The sequence below is a fragment of the Pimephales promelas genome, chromosome 8, assembly GCF_988280905.1.
Source record: "Pimephales promelas chromosome 8, fPimPro1.hap1.1, whole genome shotgun sequence".
In the NCBI taxonomy this organism is placed as follows: Eukaryota; Metazoa; Chordata; class Actinopteri; order Cypriniformes; family Leuciscidae; genus Pimephales; species Pimephales promelas.
The window spans coordinates 8826538-8841520 of NC_142776.1; the positions used below are offsets into that span (position 1 = coordinate 8826538).

Here is a 14983-nt window from a genome sequence, read left to right on the forward strand (position 1 = left end):
TGAGTAATACAAAAATATACAGTATATAAATTAAAACATCAACCCTGAAACATTTGAAAGACTATATTTGCCAGTTTGCATGTACCCATTCCGTCTCAAGACTTTTTAAAGGGTTATAATGAATAAAAAACTGTACATTTTGCTTTTATTGAAATGAAAATATTATGATTTCAATGTAAATACTTGTATATAAGTTTCTCAACTCATACTTACAAAGGAAAATCATCTGCAATCAGTATGAAAATATTGACATTTTGATATTGTGGTGCAAAGATTTTGATAAGACAATTATTATAACCTCCAACCTTATACCCTCCAACCCTGACATCTAATAGGGTTGGCATAAAACATGAAAAAAGGACAAATATCCGTATATGTACCACATTATACTGTGATATATTACTGAATATACAGTATTATATATTATGAATCTTCCAAACTTACTCTGACACGGTTGAAATAATGTGGTGGTTTTTGTTTAAGGGTACAAAAGAAAAATAACTATTGGTACAGTTCTTCTGAGATTATTAAGACCCTGAGGGAGAATAAAAATGTGATTTCTTTTCAATTTAAATTTTTTGGCATCATTACATAGAAATGACCCAGGGAGTGAGAATGCAGCATAACAGATGTTTTATGACCTCACATGTCACAAGTAATGTATTAGACACATGTGGAAAAGTGAATGCGTCACAGCTTCAGCTAAAGGGCCGTTGAGAACCCCCAAGTGAACATTAAATACATCCACTTAAATTTGTTTTTAGAAGACAAAGTGAAGTCAAATTTTATTTGTAATGGGCTTTTTACAATGCATACTGTGAAAGTAGGAGATCATATTTAAAAAAGGCAGATAGTCCGATTATTTTGGGGTCTCAGAGACAACATCCCTGTCATTCTACTTTACCTTATCGAGGGTGCTGGTCTTCTCAGGGAGGCTGTTTCCCGAGTCTGTGCTGACCAGAGAACCTCGAGAGTCAGCGTGGCGAACAGAACCGATGTTAGGCGTGGAGGTGTGAGGAGAGGCTACGCACAGAAGAAACATAACTCATATAATAAATATTCACAGAAACATCTGCTGATAATCTCAATAATTCTAGCAGCAGGTGAAAGGCCTGAGATGCTGGAAAGGAATGTTTTTCATTTGGTGACTCACTCACCAGTTCCTGAGATGACCCCAAATACGTCTTTATGAAGGCTGTTGTCAAGGTTACCAACAGGCTTTTGGGGTGTTTGCGTAGAGATGCTGGCAAGATGTTCATCTCGGCCATTCTGAGGAGGAATAACAGAGTTCAACCTAACATTTCAGATGGCATGTGAAATCTAAGCTGCTCAAGAATAGAGAGAGTAAAGGAGAAAAAGTTCAAAAAGATGATTCACCTGGTTGGTGTTAAAATTAGACGTGTCTCTCACATTTACTCTATGAACGTTCTCCTGTAGCAACCCAAACAAGGGTAGATAGAGTGTCGCCAACCTGGCCTGCTGACTCTGCGCAAACATATACAAATATACATGTTAGCTATTTACCAGATAAAAAAAACAATGTCTGTTTAAAGGAGTAGGTCACTTTAAAAAAAAACTTTTGCTGATAATTTATTCACCCCCATGACATCCAAGATGTTCATGTCTTTCTTCCTTCAGTCGAAAACTGATTTTAAAATCAAAAATGTCCTTAATTTCCTAAATAAGAAATTAAGATTTTTGATGAAAACATTCCAGGATTTTTCTCCATATAATGCACTTTACTGGGGCTCAAACGGTTCAAGGTCCAAATGACCGCTTCAGTGCAGCTCCAAAGGGCTTTAAATGACACCAGACGATGAATAAGGGTCTTATCTAGCGAAACGATCGGTCATTTAAAAAAATAGAATACAAAAGTTTAAGTTTTATAAGCACGAATGAACAAATCTTTTTTCGAGTCATTTCGTTCAGTTTGTTCGTTGAAGTATTGTGCAGTTACAATTTTTTTAACTGTTTCTTAAAATCATTCAGAGGTGATGATTGTCTCGAATACGCTGCTAAACTGTTCCATAGCCTTGGGGCAGCTACCGCAAATGCGTGGTCACCGCTCTGGACTTTAGTTTTGATCGCAGAACATGTAAGGGATTTTCTGATTTAGATCAAACAAAGATTAAAATCTTAAAATTTATTCTATAATGTACTGTTAACCAATTTATCAAAAAGATAACTGAAAGGTGGGCCTTCCATACTGTATATTAGGGCTGGGTAATAAATATCGATTTCTCGATATTAATCGATTCTCATTTTTACGAACCGATATCGATTCTTAAATCTCAAGAATCGATTAGTCATCCTGTTTCATTTGAATGAATGGAACATTGTATCGCGGATGCGCGCATCCAACAAATCGCAATAATCTTTGTCCTTTGTTATTATTGATATGAAAAAAAAGTCTCAATTTTCAAATTACATCCATTTTCTTTAGAAATTCAAAAACATAAATAACGTTTTGGCGCTGTGGCGTGAGATCGCTCTGGCGCAGCTCAAGAGAAGCAGCAGCGCTGATCTCTCTTCCAGCTTAATAATACCAGTCACAGCGCGAAATAAACATGAATGAGCATCTGAAAGTGTGTTAAAGATAGAGTACAACTTATCGAAATCCGTATCATGTCACATTGATTCGCTCAATCAGCGTTTCAACCGTGGAAAGGCGTCAGTTAAACAGCTTGCAATCAATGTCATGTATCGTCATATTTACCTCAGAAAACCCACATAAACTCGTTAGTTAGCAAGAAAAAAACTCTAGAGAGGAGCATTTTTCTAAATATATACACCATGTAACATATGCATTATAATCTTAATGTTCTTCAATATTTAATGCATATTTGAATAAATCTGGCAAGTTTTTATGACAGCCACCATTTAAATGTTTATAATTCATATAATCTTATTATTATAAAAATAAATAAAAGTGTAATTAGGCTAATGAAGCCTAGTAGGCTACAACTAGACTCCCATAGTTTACTGCATTAGTTAAGAGATTTGATTTCCTTGAGAAAATTTGTCATTTATTGTAACTGATATCCAAAATAATCAATATCGAATCGAAATCGAATCGAATTGCAAGCTTGTGAATCAAAATCGAATCGAATTGTGAAATTTGTGTCAATACCCAGCCCAACTGTATATTGCAATTTCTTCCAATCATGTTTCTAGCTACTGTACTATACTCTTTATTAAAATTGATTTTGACTGGAGACCACTTTTCCCAGACATAGATATATTCATATTTATAAGTTTCTTAGGCGGTTAAAAATAAGAAATTCGTGCAAATGCTCTTAATATAAATAAAGTGGGTTTTTTGTTGCAATTGGGCACTGACCTTTGACACATAGCGATCGTCAAATGTGTGTTTGATCATCAGAGTCTTGAGAACTTGAATGCCAATCTGACGGACTTCCCCAAATTCCTGAAGGGCCCCACACACCTCCCTCAACAACAAACCCACAAGGAAGTGATTCCTGCAGAAATCATCAGTCAGTGAGTAGTCCAACTGCAGATCTATGAAGACAGAGAAAAGAAAGAGAAAGAAAGACATTACACCGCAGACACCGAATGTAACCTCCAGCTATCTTAAAAAGACCAGAGGCACTAGTCGAGAAAAAACCTTTGTAAACCAGTAAATTACAAAGAACAGACATACATTAGAAGATATTTGACAGACAGACTAAAAGGCCATTTCACAGACAGTTATTCAATCTGATCAAGATCTGGACAAGAATCTAGACTGATGAATGAATTAGCCACATATGTAATACAGAGGGGACTAGGACACTGAAGAGAGACATAGACTGTGTCATTAAGACTAGACACACGGACATTGTTCAGTCACAGGCAAGCAGGACTGCTCACCTACACTTCTGGCATGAGTCTCCTTAATGTGACACAGAAAAGCTAGCACACACAAAGAAAGAGGAAACAGTGGAAAGGCATGGCAGAAAATGAGCAAAAGGCACAGAAAGCCCAAAGGACAGGAGCATCAGAGAGAGGAAGGGAGAGTTCTATTAAACCTAATTTTCCTGATGAACAACTTAACCTTTCAAGAGTGATGTCAGACAATTTCTTAGACTAGAATATCCCTGTATGTTTACCTTGAAACCTCTGAATGCGGCCCTTCCCAAAAGGCATGGGCAGATTGAGGGGTACATAGTGTTCGTGATTACACACTACCCGCAGAAACTCAAACTTAAACTCGTACAGCGTCTGCAAGACACAAAGAGACACAATTATATTATATTGATCAAATAAAAGCTGCATTAGTGATCTTACCGGCCACAGACCTTTGAACATTAAACTGGATTTGATTATAACAGTATTATAACAATATATTTTATTGTATATTGTAGAATTAGCAACAATGTTGTTGTGTACCTTGGGATCTCCGGGTACGAAACAGGTGATGTAATTGTTTATCAGCTTGAAGACAAATCCTCGATCCATGAAGGTAAAACAGCGCTGTAGGACAGTTAGCGAGAAAGGCTTGTTGCTTGTACATCATTACTTCAAATTGTCATTCTTCAAATCTTCAAACATTTAAACACAACTTCATAGATGATCTTTACTGATGAAATGATCAAATATTAGTATGTTTTTTCAGAGTATAAATCAGTTGCTCATAGTAAGTGTTAAAACACCAAAGACCCCCTTATTTCTTAGTACTGTGGGAGCGATCGCACCTCAAATTTCAACGGTGAATTGGACTTGTCCTGATGGCAGGAAACTGACAGTTGCAGTACAAGTACATGCTAAAGTGGCAACTGTAGGTGCCATTCCCGACTTATTGTTCTGTATTGAATTGGTTCAATACAAAACTAATTGGTTCAGTTCCTGAGGGTAAATGTAATCGAATATATCGCTGTTGTGAAGTACGAAGCACACCCTGTTGTGTTAGCTGTTGGGATGGGGAAGGACAATTTGACAAAGCATTTACTCTGGACAAAGCTTTTACACTCTCTGGACAATAGCTGAGATAGAAATACATTTCTGACACTCATAGTAGAGAGAGCCGCTCTTCTTCTGGCGGTACCTTTATGAAGACGGCCAGGCTGTGATTGGCATTGCGGGCAGCATCCAGGTTATCCTTATACTTCTGTGTAATGTGGGGCATCAGCATGTTCACCAATGTCTCCACAGCATGGTGGAACGAAGCCGTGAAGCGCTGGTTCCTGGACAGCTACATATACAACAACACGGCTCAGACAAATAATGAAAGGAACATCGTGAACTACCTAATACAGCATACCTTACAAAAACCATGGTAAAAAAAATCTAAAATCCATAGTTAATACAGTAACTGTTGCTACAATAAAACCTCTGGGATCTCTTTCAAAAGTCTTCCATTGTTGGGGCAAATTTCCATTGTTGAGGCAAAAACCATTTTTTATTTAAATATATTTTAGCAAAAACCATGGGTACCATTGAAAAGTTTGTAAGGAGTAGTTCCGAGAGAGGCATATGATTATGCTTACCTTGACCTTGCCACTTTCCATCAGGAACTGTGCCATTGACTTCACCAGGGCTTCAAAAAAATACCACGAATACTGAAACACCAAAGTATACATTTTAACCGATGACAAATACAAAAAACTTGTTAAAACAGAGCGTTGTTTTCAGTACCTTGAGAAGCTTGTTGCTAGTAAGGAAGTCAGTTGAAGGCTTTAAGATGGATGTCATGGCTTTGGCCAGTTCTTCATGCACTGTCTTACTGTTACTGGTTAAATAGGACTCTGTTTTAAACACGTACTGGAATAACATGAAGAAGATCATGTAACCAAGTCTACTTTAGAAACTGCTCAAAAAGTAGGACATTGTACATGGTCAAATGTTTCAGAACTTGGCTTACCTTGACATATGACCTCAGGTAATGTTCTAGACCCTCTTCGTGGCACTGAGCAACAATGTGGACCATCACCCTGCAGGGGAGACGGGTGAAAAACAAGAGAGCATGTGAGAAACAGAAAGGATTGGATCTGGTGTTCTGATTTTGGCAACTCCTGCTCTCTCACCTGGTGGTGTTTACAGCCACATCCTCATTACTGGCGTTGGTCAGAACATGAACCAGTTGGTTTAAAATGGTCGGCAGGAAGTTGATCATAACATGACCTTCCATGGCATGAAGACTCTGGGAATTTATGGGTAATGTTTTTTTTTCAACATACTGTAATAATAATTAAATCAGAATAAACCTGCTTCTCAATGCTCACCTTGAGGTATTTGACAAGCTCACCCTCAGCTGGACGGGTGGCACCAGACTGCATACTCTGGAAATGATGAAAAAAGTTGTGCAGGTGCTGATCCTGAGGAGATGAATAGATATGCTTAAATTATATAGTGGGACTACATTAATAAAGAACATATGACTAATCATAGCAGCAGCAGCAGCATTCATAGCAGATCTAGTTCGCCTTTTCATTAGCATGCCAAAACTACAGTACTTGAACTACTTGAAACATACCTTATTGATTCTGAATGTTAATAACATCATAATTAGGATCTATATCCTTTGTAAGTCATACCTGAGTGTATATGGTAGAGACCAGATGTGTGGACACTTTGAAGAGAGGACGTCCTCCATCCACCCACTTTATCTCAGGACTAGAGTGCTGCAAACACAACATCCATAAACAACATCAATTTTAAATGGTTTATTTTAATTATAACGACAGATCATCCACTGAAAGATCTTTTTAATGTCTCAATTAGTTCTCCTAGACAGCAATGAGATTAAAAGAGGACAAATAGAGACTTTTGATGAAGTTACATGCCTTCTCAGATTTCTTAATTACATTTTCCTGAGAAAAGAGCTCAGTGATTTTTATGTCTCTGTGTATGTGCTAAAGTGTTTCAAAAGAGATTTCAACACAAACTCAAAGACTCCTCATCAAATTCTCAAAGACTTTCTTAGGGAATTTTAGGAGAAATGTCTAAGGCTACGTTCACACTGCAGGCTGAAACGACCTAATTCCGATTTTTTTGCCCCTATGCGACCTGTATCTGATTTTTTCATGACAGTCTGAACGACACAGATCCGATCTTTTCAAATGCGACCCAGGCCACTTGGGTATGTGGTCTAAATCCGATATGTATCCGATCTTTTGAAATGCGACTTCAATCTGAACGGCCAGGTCACATATATCCGACCCGCACGTCATTGCAAGCACCTGTAGCCAGCCAATACACGCTAACTCCAACGCGTTTCCTCACTGTTATGGGCCGCTGCAGACGTGTCTCTTCCCCAGTGTTGTGCCGGAACGCGTTCAATGAACGATAGTGCATGAACGTGTTCATATTTTCGCGTATCATATTATTCACATTCGCCCGAAATAAACATACTGTATTACTGCCTGATGAACATTACTGCGAACACGTTCATTCTGGTGTATGTGAACGTGCGCTCTCTGTCAGTATAACTTTGTACAGTAGGGTGCCAGATATAGAGCCTTCCAAGCGAAAACCTGGCTAAAACACATGTGAACATGCCTTAAAATGTAGCGAATAACCACCCAATCTGGCAACACCGCGGCCGCTGGTGACAAAGCAAGGAGCGCCGCGGACACGCACTATCAATTAAACGGGTTTTATGACGAGGTCGGTGAGGATCGGAAAAATCTTACATTTATGTGCAAACTGCCCGTCGATAAAATAATTATTGTCTGTGTTTGTATATGGGCTGTGGCAATAATAATAAAACAAAAGCTCGCAACATATGAAAAAAAAGAACTATTCTGCAAACAACAAGTGACGACTTGGACCGTTGATTACTCTTCTGCGCATGCGGGTCACTTCTGGGTCATTTCACGTTCACACAGGAGATCACAAAAGGTCGCATTTAATTGGAAATGTGAACGGCCTTGCAAAAAAATCGCATTTTTTCAAAAAATCGGAATTGAGCATTAAGCCCTGCAGTGTGAACGTAGCCTAAGTGTTTAAGTTGATGTTAGCTTTGATAGAACAATCTCTGAGATATACTGTGTATATATACAGTATATATAAAAAAACTGATACTATGCAATAAGATCCACTAAGACAAAAGGTCAATAATAATTAGATCTTGATATTCACATAGTACATCCAAATAGCAAATTAGACTACTCACGCACATACACACGCACGCACACACAGTCTCAAAAGATACAGGTTCCCATTTGGTCCACAAATGGCTGCAATTTTTGCCAAGATGGGAAGGTTTTTGTTAAGACTATGCGTGTGTTTACCTTGCTTACACCCTCCTGGCAGTTGAGGTAACCATTTGGTAGGTTGGATGCCACAGAGATGAGTTGCTCACTCATAACAACACGACCATCTTTAAGCAAAGGAAGCCAGGCAGAGCCCACTGACAGAGAAACAGACAGAAGTGAGAAAACATTCAGCACATCTAAAGACTACACTTCGCCTCTCTTAATGCTGTAATGCATAAATATTATGCATAACAAGCTAAAAGTACCAGAAATGCAAGTTCCTGGAGCCTGGATGCCTAAACATATTAGCCTTGTCTGCTTTATTCAGCATGCTGTACCTGGGGTTTCCACTATGTCCCGTTTCTTAGTGCTGCTGTCACAGCTGATGTGGTAAAAAGTGAAGAGCAGGTGATGCTTTTCATGAAGCTGTGTGGGCAACTCGATTTTGATCTGCAAGATATACACATAAGACTTTTTTAATGTAAGATCAGTCAGAACATGTCATCTTACTGTACATCATAAAACAAAAAATTAAGTGGGACCAAACAGGAAAGAATCCTGAATATTTGAAATATATAAAAGTAAACACTGTATATCTAAATCTGAAAATACAGTGATAAAATCTCTTATATTTGGATAACTGGTGCACTATTAACATTATACTAAAGAAATTAACTACCAAGACGTCATATAACTGACGTCTTGTGACCATACGTCAACATCTGCCTTTTTAGGGTACCCTTAAATGTCGGTTAGATGACGCTATCGGATCCTAACCCTACCCCGTCACCTAACCGACGTTAAAGGTAAAGCGTCAGTTGTATGACGGCCCGGGATCGTCATGTAACCGACGTTTAAGGGTACCCTAAAAAGGCGGATGTTGACGTATGGTCAAAAGATGTCCCAAGACGTCAGTTATATGACTTCTTCGGATGAGACTGTGTTATAACTACCAATAAAACGTTTTTCGTGATTTTAAAATAAAGTGAAAATTCTTTAAATGCTTTCATCACAAATAATGATGTATTATAATCTTATATTATGAACATACAACAATTTGAGTGAAAAATTTGACTACAAATGTAACAAATTTGAAGAATGTTTGATAAATCCCACTTTTGCTCTATTTAAAATGTTTCAAAAACCTAAAATGTTCTGTTTATTTTCTGGTTTAAATTCGATTTTAATTTTAACCCCCAGATTGTCAATATGATCTCACACCGTTGGACCCCACAATATAGATAATTTATCCACTCATATAATTATGTCATGCATTGCTACAATATGTACAATATGTATCTCAGTGCCTCATTCATCACCTCATCAGAAAACTCTGGGTTTTGCTGGTGGTGCAGAACAGCAGCATAGGCATGTTTGGTGAAGAGAGGACCTCCTGGACGACCATAGATACACTACACATAAAAATGACATGCATAAACATGGAGCAATATTATTTTCTGGTCAAATTAGGCATATTCTACACTCTCTATAAGTCTTGGGGCAGATTTTTACCTTCAAAGGTTGAGCATCCTCTTCATCCGACTCTCTGAATTCCACACATACTGCAATGTTCCTCGCCTGAGTCACATAAGAGAAAGAAAAAACATGATCCTGAAAACTACTTACTGTCAAATCTCTAAGTGCAAATTTGATGAGTGGCAGGTGTAAACAGAGCTTTCATTACACTGGCCATCTCTTATGTCAATACCTCTGGCCGAAGGAACTTATTTTGCAAGAAAATGCTAATGCTAAAAATGCTAAATGCTAATGTACCTTAGCGAAAGACTTCTGGTTGTCATATTTGAGGTGCTTGGGATAGACATATAGATGATTGTTGTAGGTGGTGAAAGGTTGAGAGCACTTGGCAATACAGGGAACAAATTCCTCCACCTCCAACAGAACACTATTGCTTGGCCCATTACTTTCAAAAGGCCTCACTGGGATGTAGGATGGGGTGACACAATCTAGGCAACAGAGAGGAGAAAATTCGAGTTCAAATGACCAATTCATGGCACACAAGGAAGAAAATATGACGGAAATATCATCAGATACGATGTGCATTGGATTAGGGTTACATTAACAAATATTTTGAAGACTTACTAGCCATATCAGGAGGGACATTATCAATGGTCACATCCAGGTTACCCAGGATGACAGGTAATTTAGCCATCTTCTCAGGTCTGTGGATACAATTTTGATATACTGAATACAGTCTGTTTATTTTAGAAGCTCTTTTCTCTGTCGGGGGACTGAAAAGGCGCCCCTCTGCGAAGAACTACAAAACACATTCCTAACAGTGGGACCATCCACAGCTGGAAATACACTGCAGAAGAATATGATGATTTACACTCTTTCCCTGCCAGCGTTAATTAAAAAAAAAAAAAAAAAAGTAGTCTCTGCCAGCATTTTTGATCATTTTCACAAAATTTTATTGACCCCCAGAATTTTTATGCTTAAAAAAAAAGAAAAAAGTGTTGTATTCAAGCTTAATGCACTTGAATGTGGGTAAGTTTCATAAAAAAGATGTGCATAATGTATGTCTATGTTTTTGACTACATCTGTATTGTATTGCGAACGATAATCGAAACATATGACAGATCGAGTCCAGAAACAACCCCAAAGCTTGCACAGTTCTATAGCTCGTCATGGGTCGACATTTTTCTTTAAGTAACATTATGTCGGTTTTTTTTAATTTATATGCTGTTTAATATTGTTGATAATGACGTTATTTTACATTGGCATTTGCGGACACATGCAATCGGTTGTTTCTGCGTCGTCTTCTCCTGTGTTTTGAACAGGAGATTGAGTACTCTTTCAGAGGATGTGTAATAGCACCCCCTACTGTATAACAGTGTAAATACAGAAAGCCGAAAATTTCAGTAAATGGCATGGAAGTATTGTCTCATAAATGATGGAAATTTCTGTCAATGACATGGAAAGAGTTAATAGATTGAAACTACTGTAAAAGGGACAAGAATCACAGTGAAGACACGTTTGATGACTTGGTGAATACTGACTTCCTAAAATCCGCCAGCAGTTTGAAAAGATCCTCTTCTGAGAGTTTATTACTGTCTTGCCGGTACAGCGCGGAGAACCGAGCGCTTTTATCCAGAGTTCCTGAGGCATCTTTAAACACAGGCCTGTGGAAAAGAACAAAAAGATTAAATATTATGATTGTCATATACACAGTGAGAAGAACAGAGAATTTCCAGACAGTTTTGTCTCACCGGGCTGCCCATGCGAAAGGCATCCGGTACTGGCCCAGTCTGCTGCAGGCCATCTTGGCATTCTTCAAAACCTTCTGTGCAACCTGTGAAGCAAACAACACATAGTGTTTCCCACCACCTCTCAAGAGACATTTTATTAATAGTAAACTGGGCCGACAGCATGTTCCTGTGAGCCTTGCGGGAATTTTAGTTGGTAATGTAAAGCAGATTTTGGCAGGATATTGCAAGGGTCATTGTGGGATGTGGTAGTATTGTTTGCAAGTTTATGAATCCTAAGCCCTGATTATCCTTCTCCTTATCCCTGTAATAACCACTTAGTGTTTTGATTGACATTGTGTATTTGGTACTTCTGTTTTGTCTGTGTATATATTTGGATCAGCTGTGTTGTTAATGCACTGTGTCTGTGTGTGTGTGTGTGAGTGTGTGATTATGTTAGGCCCATTGCCTTGATGGAGTCGGAGCTCTTCATGTAGGGCTCAGCGCAGTGGGTAATGCCTCCCTGCAGAACTTTCTCGATTCGTGCAACCAGAAAGATGTCAGGGTGAGGACACGTCACAGAGAAGACTCCCTAAAAACAAAAACGAGCACATAGACTTCTCTTACTGAAAAGATTGGGTATTTTATTTATGTATAGTTTTTCCAAATTAGGATATCCCCGAAGGGAGGTCAGATAAAGCTAAATTCTGCGGACAAACTGTTCCTAAAGTATAGCTAAGCAAACAAAAACACACACGTTGGGTTTTCATGTTTTATGGGAACATTCCATGAACATTCCATCTATCTATCTATCTATCTATCTATCTATCTATCTATCTATCTATCTATCTATCTATCTATCTATCTATCTATCTATCTATCTATCTATCTATCTATCTATCTATCAACCAACCAACCATCCATCCATCCATCCATCCATCCATCCATCCATCCATCCATCCATCCATCCATCCATCCATCCATCCATCCATCCATCCATCCATCCATCTATCTATCTATCTATCTATCTATCTATCTATCTATCTATCTATCCTTCCATCCATCCATCTACCATCCATCCATCCATCCATCCACCATCCATCCATCCACCATCCATCCATCCACCATCCATCCATCCATCCATCCATCTATCTATCTATCTATCTATCTATCTATCTATCTATCTATCTATCTATCTATCTATCTATCTATCTATCTATCTTTCTATCTATCTATCCTTCCATCCATCCATCCATCCATATATCTATCCATCCATCCATCCATCCATCCATCCATCCATCCATCCATCCATCCATCCATCCATCCATCCATCCATCCATCCATCCATCCATCCATCTATCTATCTAGGAAAATATAATGTTCAGCCCTCTTACTTTTCTGGGGTACTGCAGCATCTCCTCCAACAGTTCACTAAGCAGCATTTCTCCACGAGGAGTGTCCACCCCTCCATTTATCTGCACGCTTGGTGGTGGGATCATGGATCGGACCAGTGGGTGGTTTAGATCCACATGAAAATCTGCAGATATTTTTCTACTGTTCTGCACGTCAAACAGGGAGAGAACCACGAAGAAGGGCTCCACCTGAAGAAAACAGTGAGAGCTGAATCTAACCATGCGAAACAAAAATATATGGGAATATACAGGAAAATATAATGTTAATTTATGACATAATACATTACCATTTATTGAAAACTAGTGTTTATATTTATCAATATACTGCTATACATGGACCAGTATGACCATGTTTTTATTGATAACTAAAATATATAGTAATGAAGAAAAAAACTGCGCTACATTATTACATGCAAAAGCTTCGTTAATACACTCATGAGTTAACATAAAGCTGAACACTTAACATAAACTTTTATTTCACTTTTACAATTTCATATATGAAAATATGTGATAGTATATAAGAAAAATATATTTTTGAAAAAATGTCATGGCAACAACATAAACAATTACAAATATATGGATATACATCACAATATAAATTTTCCTTATAATTGTCTACATTTATATTGCACGTATAGTACAGCATATTCCCATATAAATGTAAATATAGTACATGTTCAAGTTTATTTAGATTACAGACAAATACTATATTTTATAACATGTACATATATATTATAAAGTGTATTACTGAATAAATATTTTACATATTTTTTAATATATGAAAAGCAGCAATTCCTTATGTATTATTTTAATATATTAACATAATATATTCTTCTGTATATTTTAAAATATACAATAGATAATGTAATATATTGATCATTCATGCATAAGCAACTATATTTTCTTTAGGGTAATGTCTTCTCAAGGGTAATCTGTGCCAGAAGTGTGTGTTGAGCTAAGGTTGAGTGACATGTTGGAGCGCTCTAACAAACAGAGTAATTTTTGAAAGCGCCACAGAGGCACAGTATTTATACTCATAGTCTATTGAGCACTCAAGTCTTCTATGAGTGTGTGCAAATTAAACTGAAATAGGAGAAAGGGGTTTAACATTCAAATAATTACACATTTACCTTTATGTAATCATGTACAGGGATGACAATCAAATATACACACAAATTCTCCCTTTCCCATGGAGTTTGGCTGGATACCACAACACATCCCTCATCAGAGACAGTGACACTAAGCCAAAGAAAATAGCTTTATAACCACAGAACCACTGTGATTGTGTGTGTGAATCTTACGTTAGTAGTAGGTCCCTCCTCATTCTCTGCCACACAGCTCTGAAGGTTGAAAGACAGATCATTGCAGCTGACCAAAACTCTCTTTCCAAACTTCTCCTCAAACTGCTTCACATCAGGTTCGATGCCAGACAAATCGAGTCTCTACAAGCCAAAACATACACACAGAGCTCAAAACCAGTAGCTCACCCTGTGATTTAATGGACTGTTTATTATTGGAGCTGTGGCTCACCTGTGTGTCAGGGTCCAGAGTGAAGAGTTTCAGACGAGTCTCACTCCTCATCTTGGTCTCAATGTCTCTCGCACTCTAAAAAGCAAAAACAAGATGGCATTCACTAATTACTGCATCTGATTGGGTTTCCTGTTCCAGCATAATGTATGACAAAAAATACTTAATTGTTATTTTGTCTCAGTTTTCCAGTAAATCTGGTAAATCTTGGTTTCCAGTATCTAAACATCCTTAAACTCAGCATGAAAAGGATATTGCATTAGTCATTTTATTCCTATTGTGACGTATATCCGAGTGAAACATCTTCTCGAACAAGAAAAAGTGTAGGGCAGAACTTGATTTTGTCCATTGAGAATTGATTGAATGGTTGTGAGTGACAGGTTGTCCCGTAAACAATGTCTGTAAACACGTCATCAGAGAAGAGAAGAGATACTGGTGTGAGGGGAACTAAAAGAAAAATATAATAATAATAATAATGATAAGCAAGGATAAATCATTTTCTGCAATCTAAATCATTCTTTAAATATAAAGTATCAATTTTGATTTAATGGTAACTTTAAAACAAGATGAATGCAAAATTATATATGATAATCTGACTTGTTTTCGAACAATATAAATTTAAATGATAAACAAATATTATAATAAA

General features: G+C 37.6%; 1 protein-coding gene across 7 annotated transcripts in view; it reads right to left on the bottom strand.

Annotated features, from left to right (window-relative positions):
• Positions 1–14983, bottom strand: part of dock9b (dedicator of cytokinesis 9b) — a 98301-nt gene that overhangs the window by 24150 nt on the left and 59168 nt on the right. For 5 of the 7 annotated variants that reach the window (XM_089133866.1, XM_089133863.1, XM_089133868.1 and 2 more), the window contains exons 10-34: positions 14341–14415; positions 14112–14252; positions 12793–12999; positions 11868–11990; positions 11423–11505; positions 11213–11335; positions 10296–10375; positions 9969–10159; positions 9708–9773; positions 9515–9607; positions 8534–8645; positions 8232–8350; positions 6534–6620; positions 6222–6314; positions 6024–6139; positions 5861–5930; positions 5635–5760; positions 5487–5558; positions 5045–5191; positions 4390–4473; positions 4110–4221; positions 3341–3519; positions 1378–1485; positions 1158–1269; positions 905–1023 (exon numbers count right to left, since the gene is read on the bottom strand). In XM_089133866.1, coding sequence (XP_088989992.1) covers positions 905–1023; positions 1158–1269; positions 1378–1485; positions 3341–3519; positions 4110–4221; positions 4390–4473; positions 5045–5191; positions 5487–5558; positions 5635–5760; positions 5861–5930; positions 6024–6139; positions 6222–6314; positions 6534–6620; positions 8232–8350; positions 8534–8645; positions 9515–9607; positions 9708–9773; positions 9969–10159; positions 10296–10375; positions 11213–11335; positions 11423–11505; positions 11868–11990; positions 12793–12999; positions 14112–14252; positions 14341–14415 — 2838 coding nt within the window. Of the gene's footprint in view, positions 1–904; positions 1024–1157; positions 1270–1377; positions 1486–3340; positions 3520–3870; positions 3913–4109; positions 4222–4389; positions 4474–5044; positions 5192–5486; positions 5559–5634; positions 5761–5860; positions 5931–6023; positions 6140–6221; positions 6315–6533; positions 6621–8231; positions 8351–8533; positions 8646–9514; positions 9608–9707; positions 9774–9968; positions 10160–10295; positions 10376–11212; positions 11336–11422; positions 11506–11867; positions 11991–12792; positions 13000–14111; positions 14253–14340; positions 14416–14983 lie in introns of all 7 variants that reach the window. The other 2 variants (XM_089133865.1, XM_089133864.1) reach the window with 1 other exon arrangement.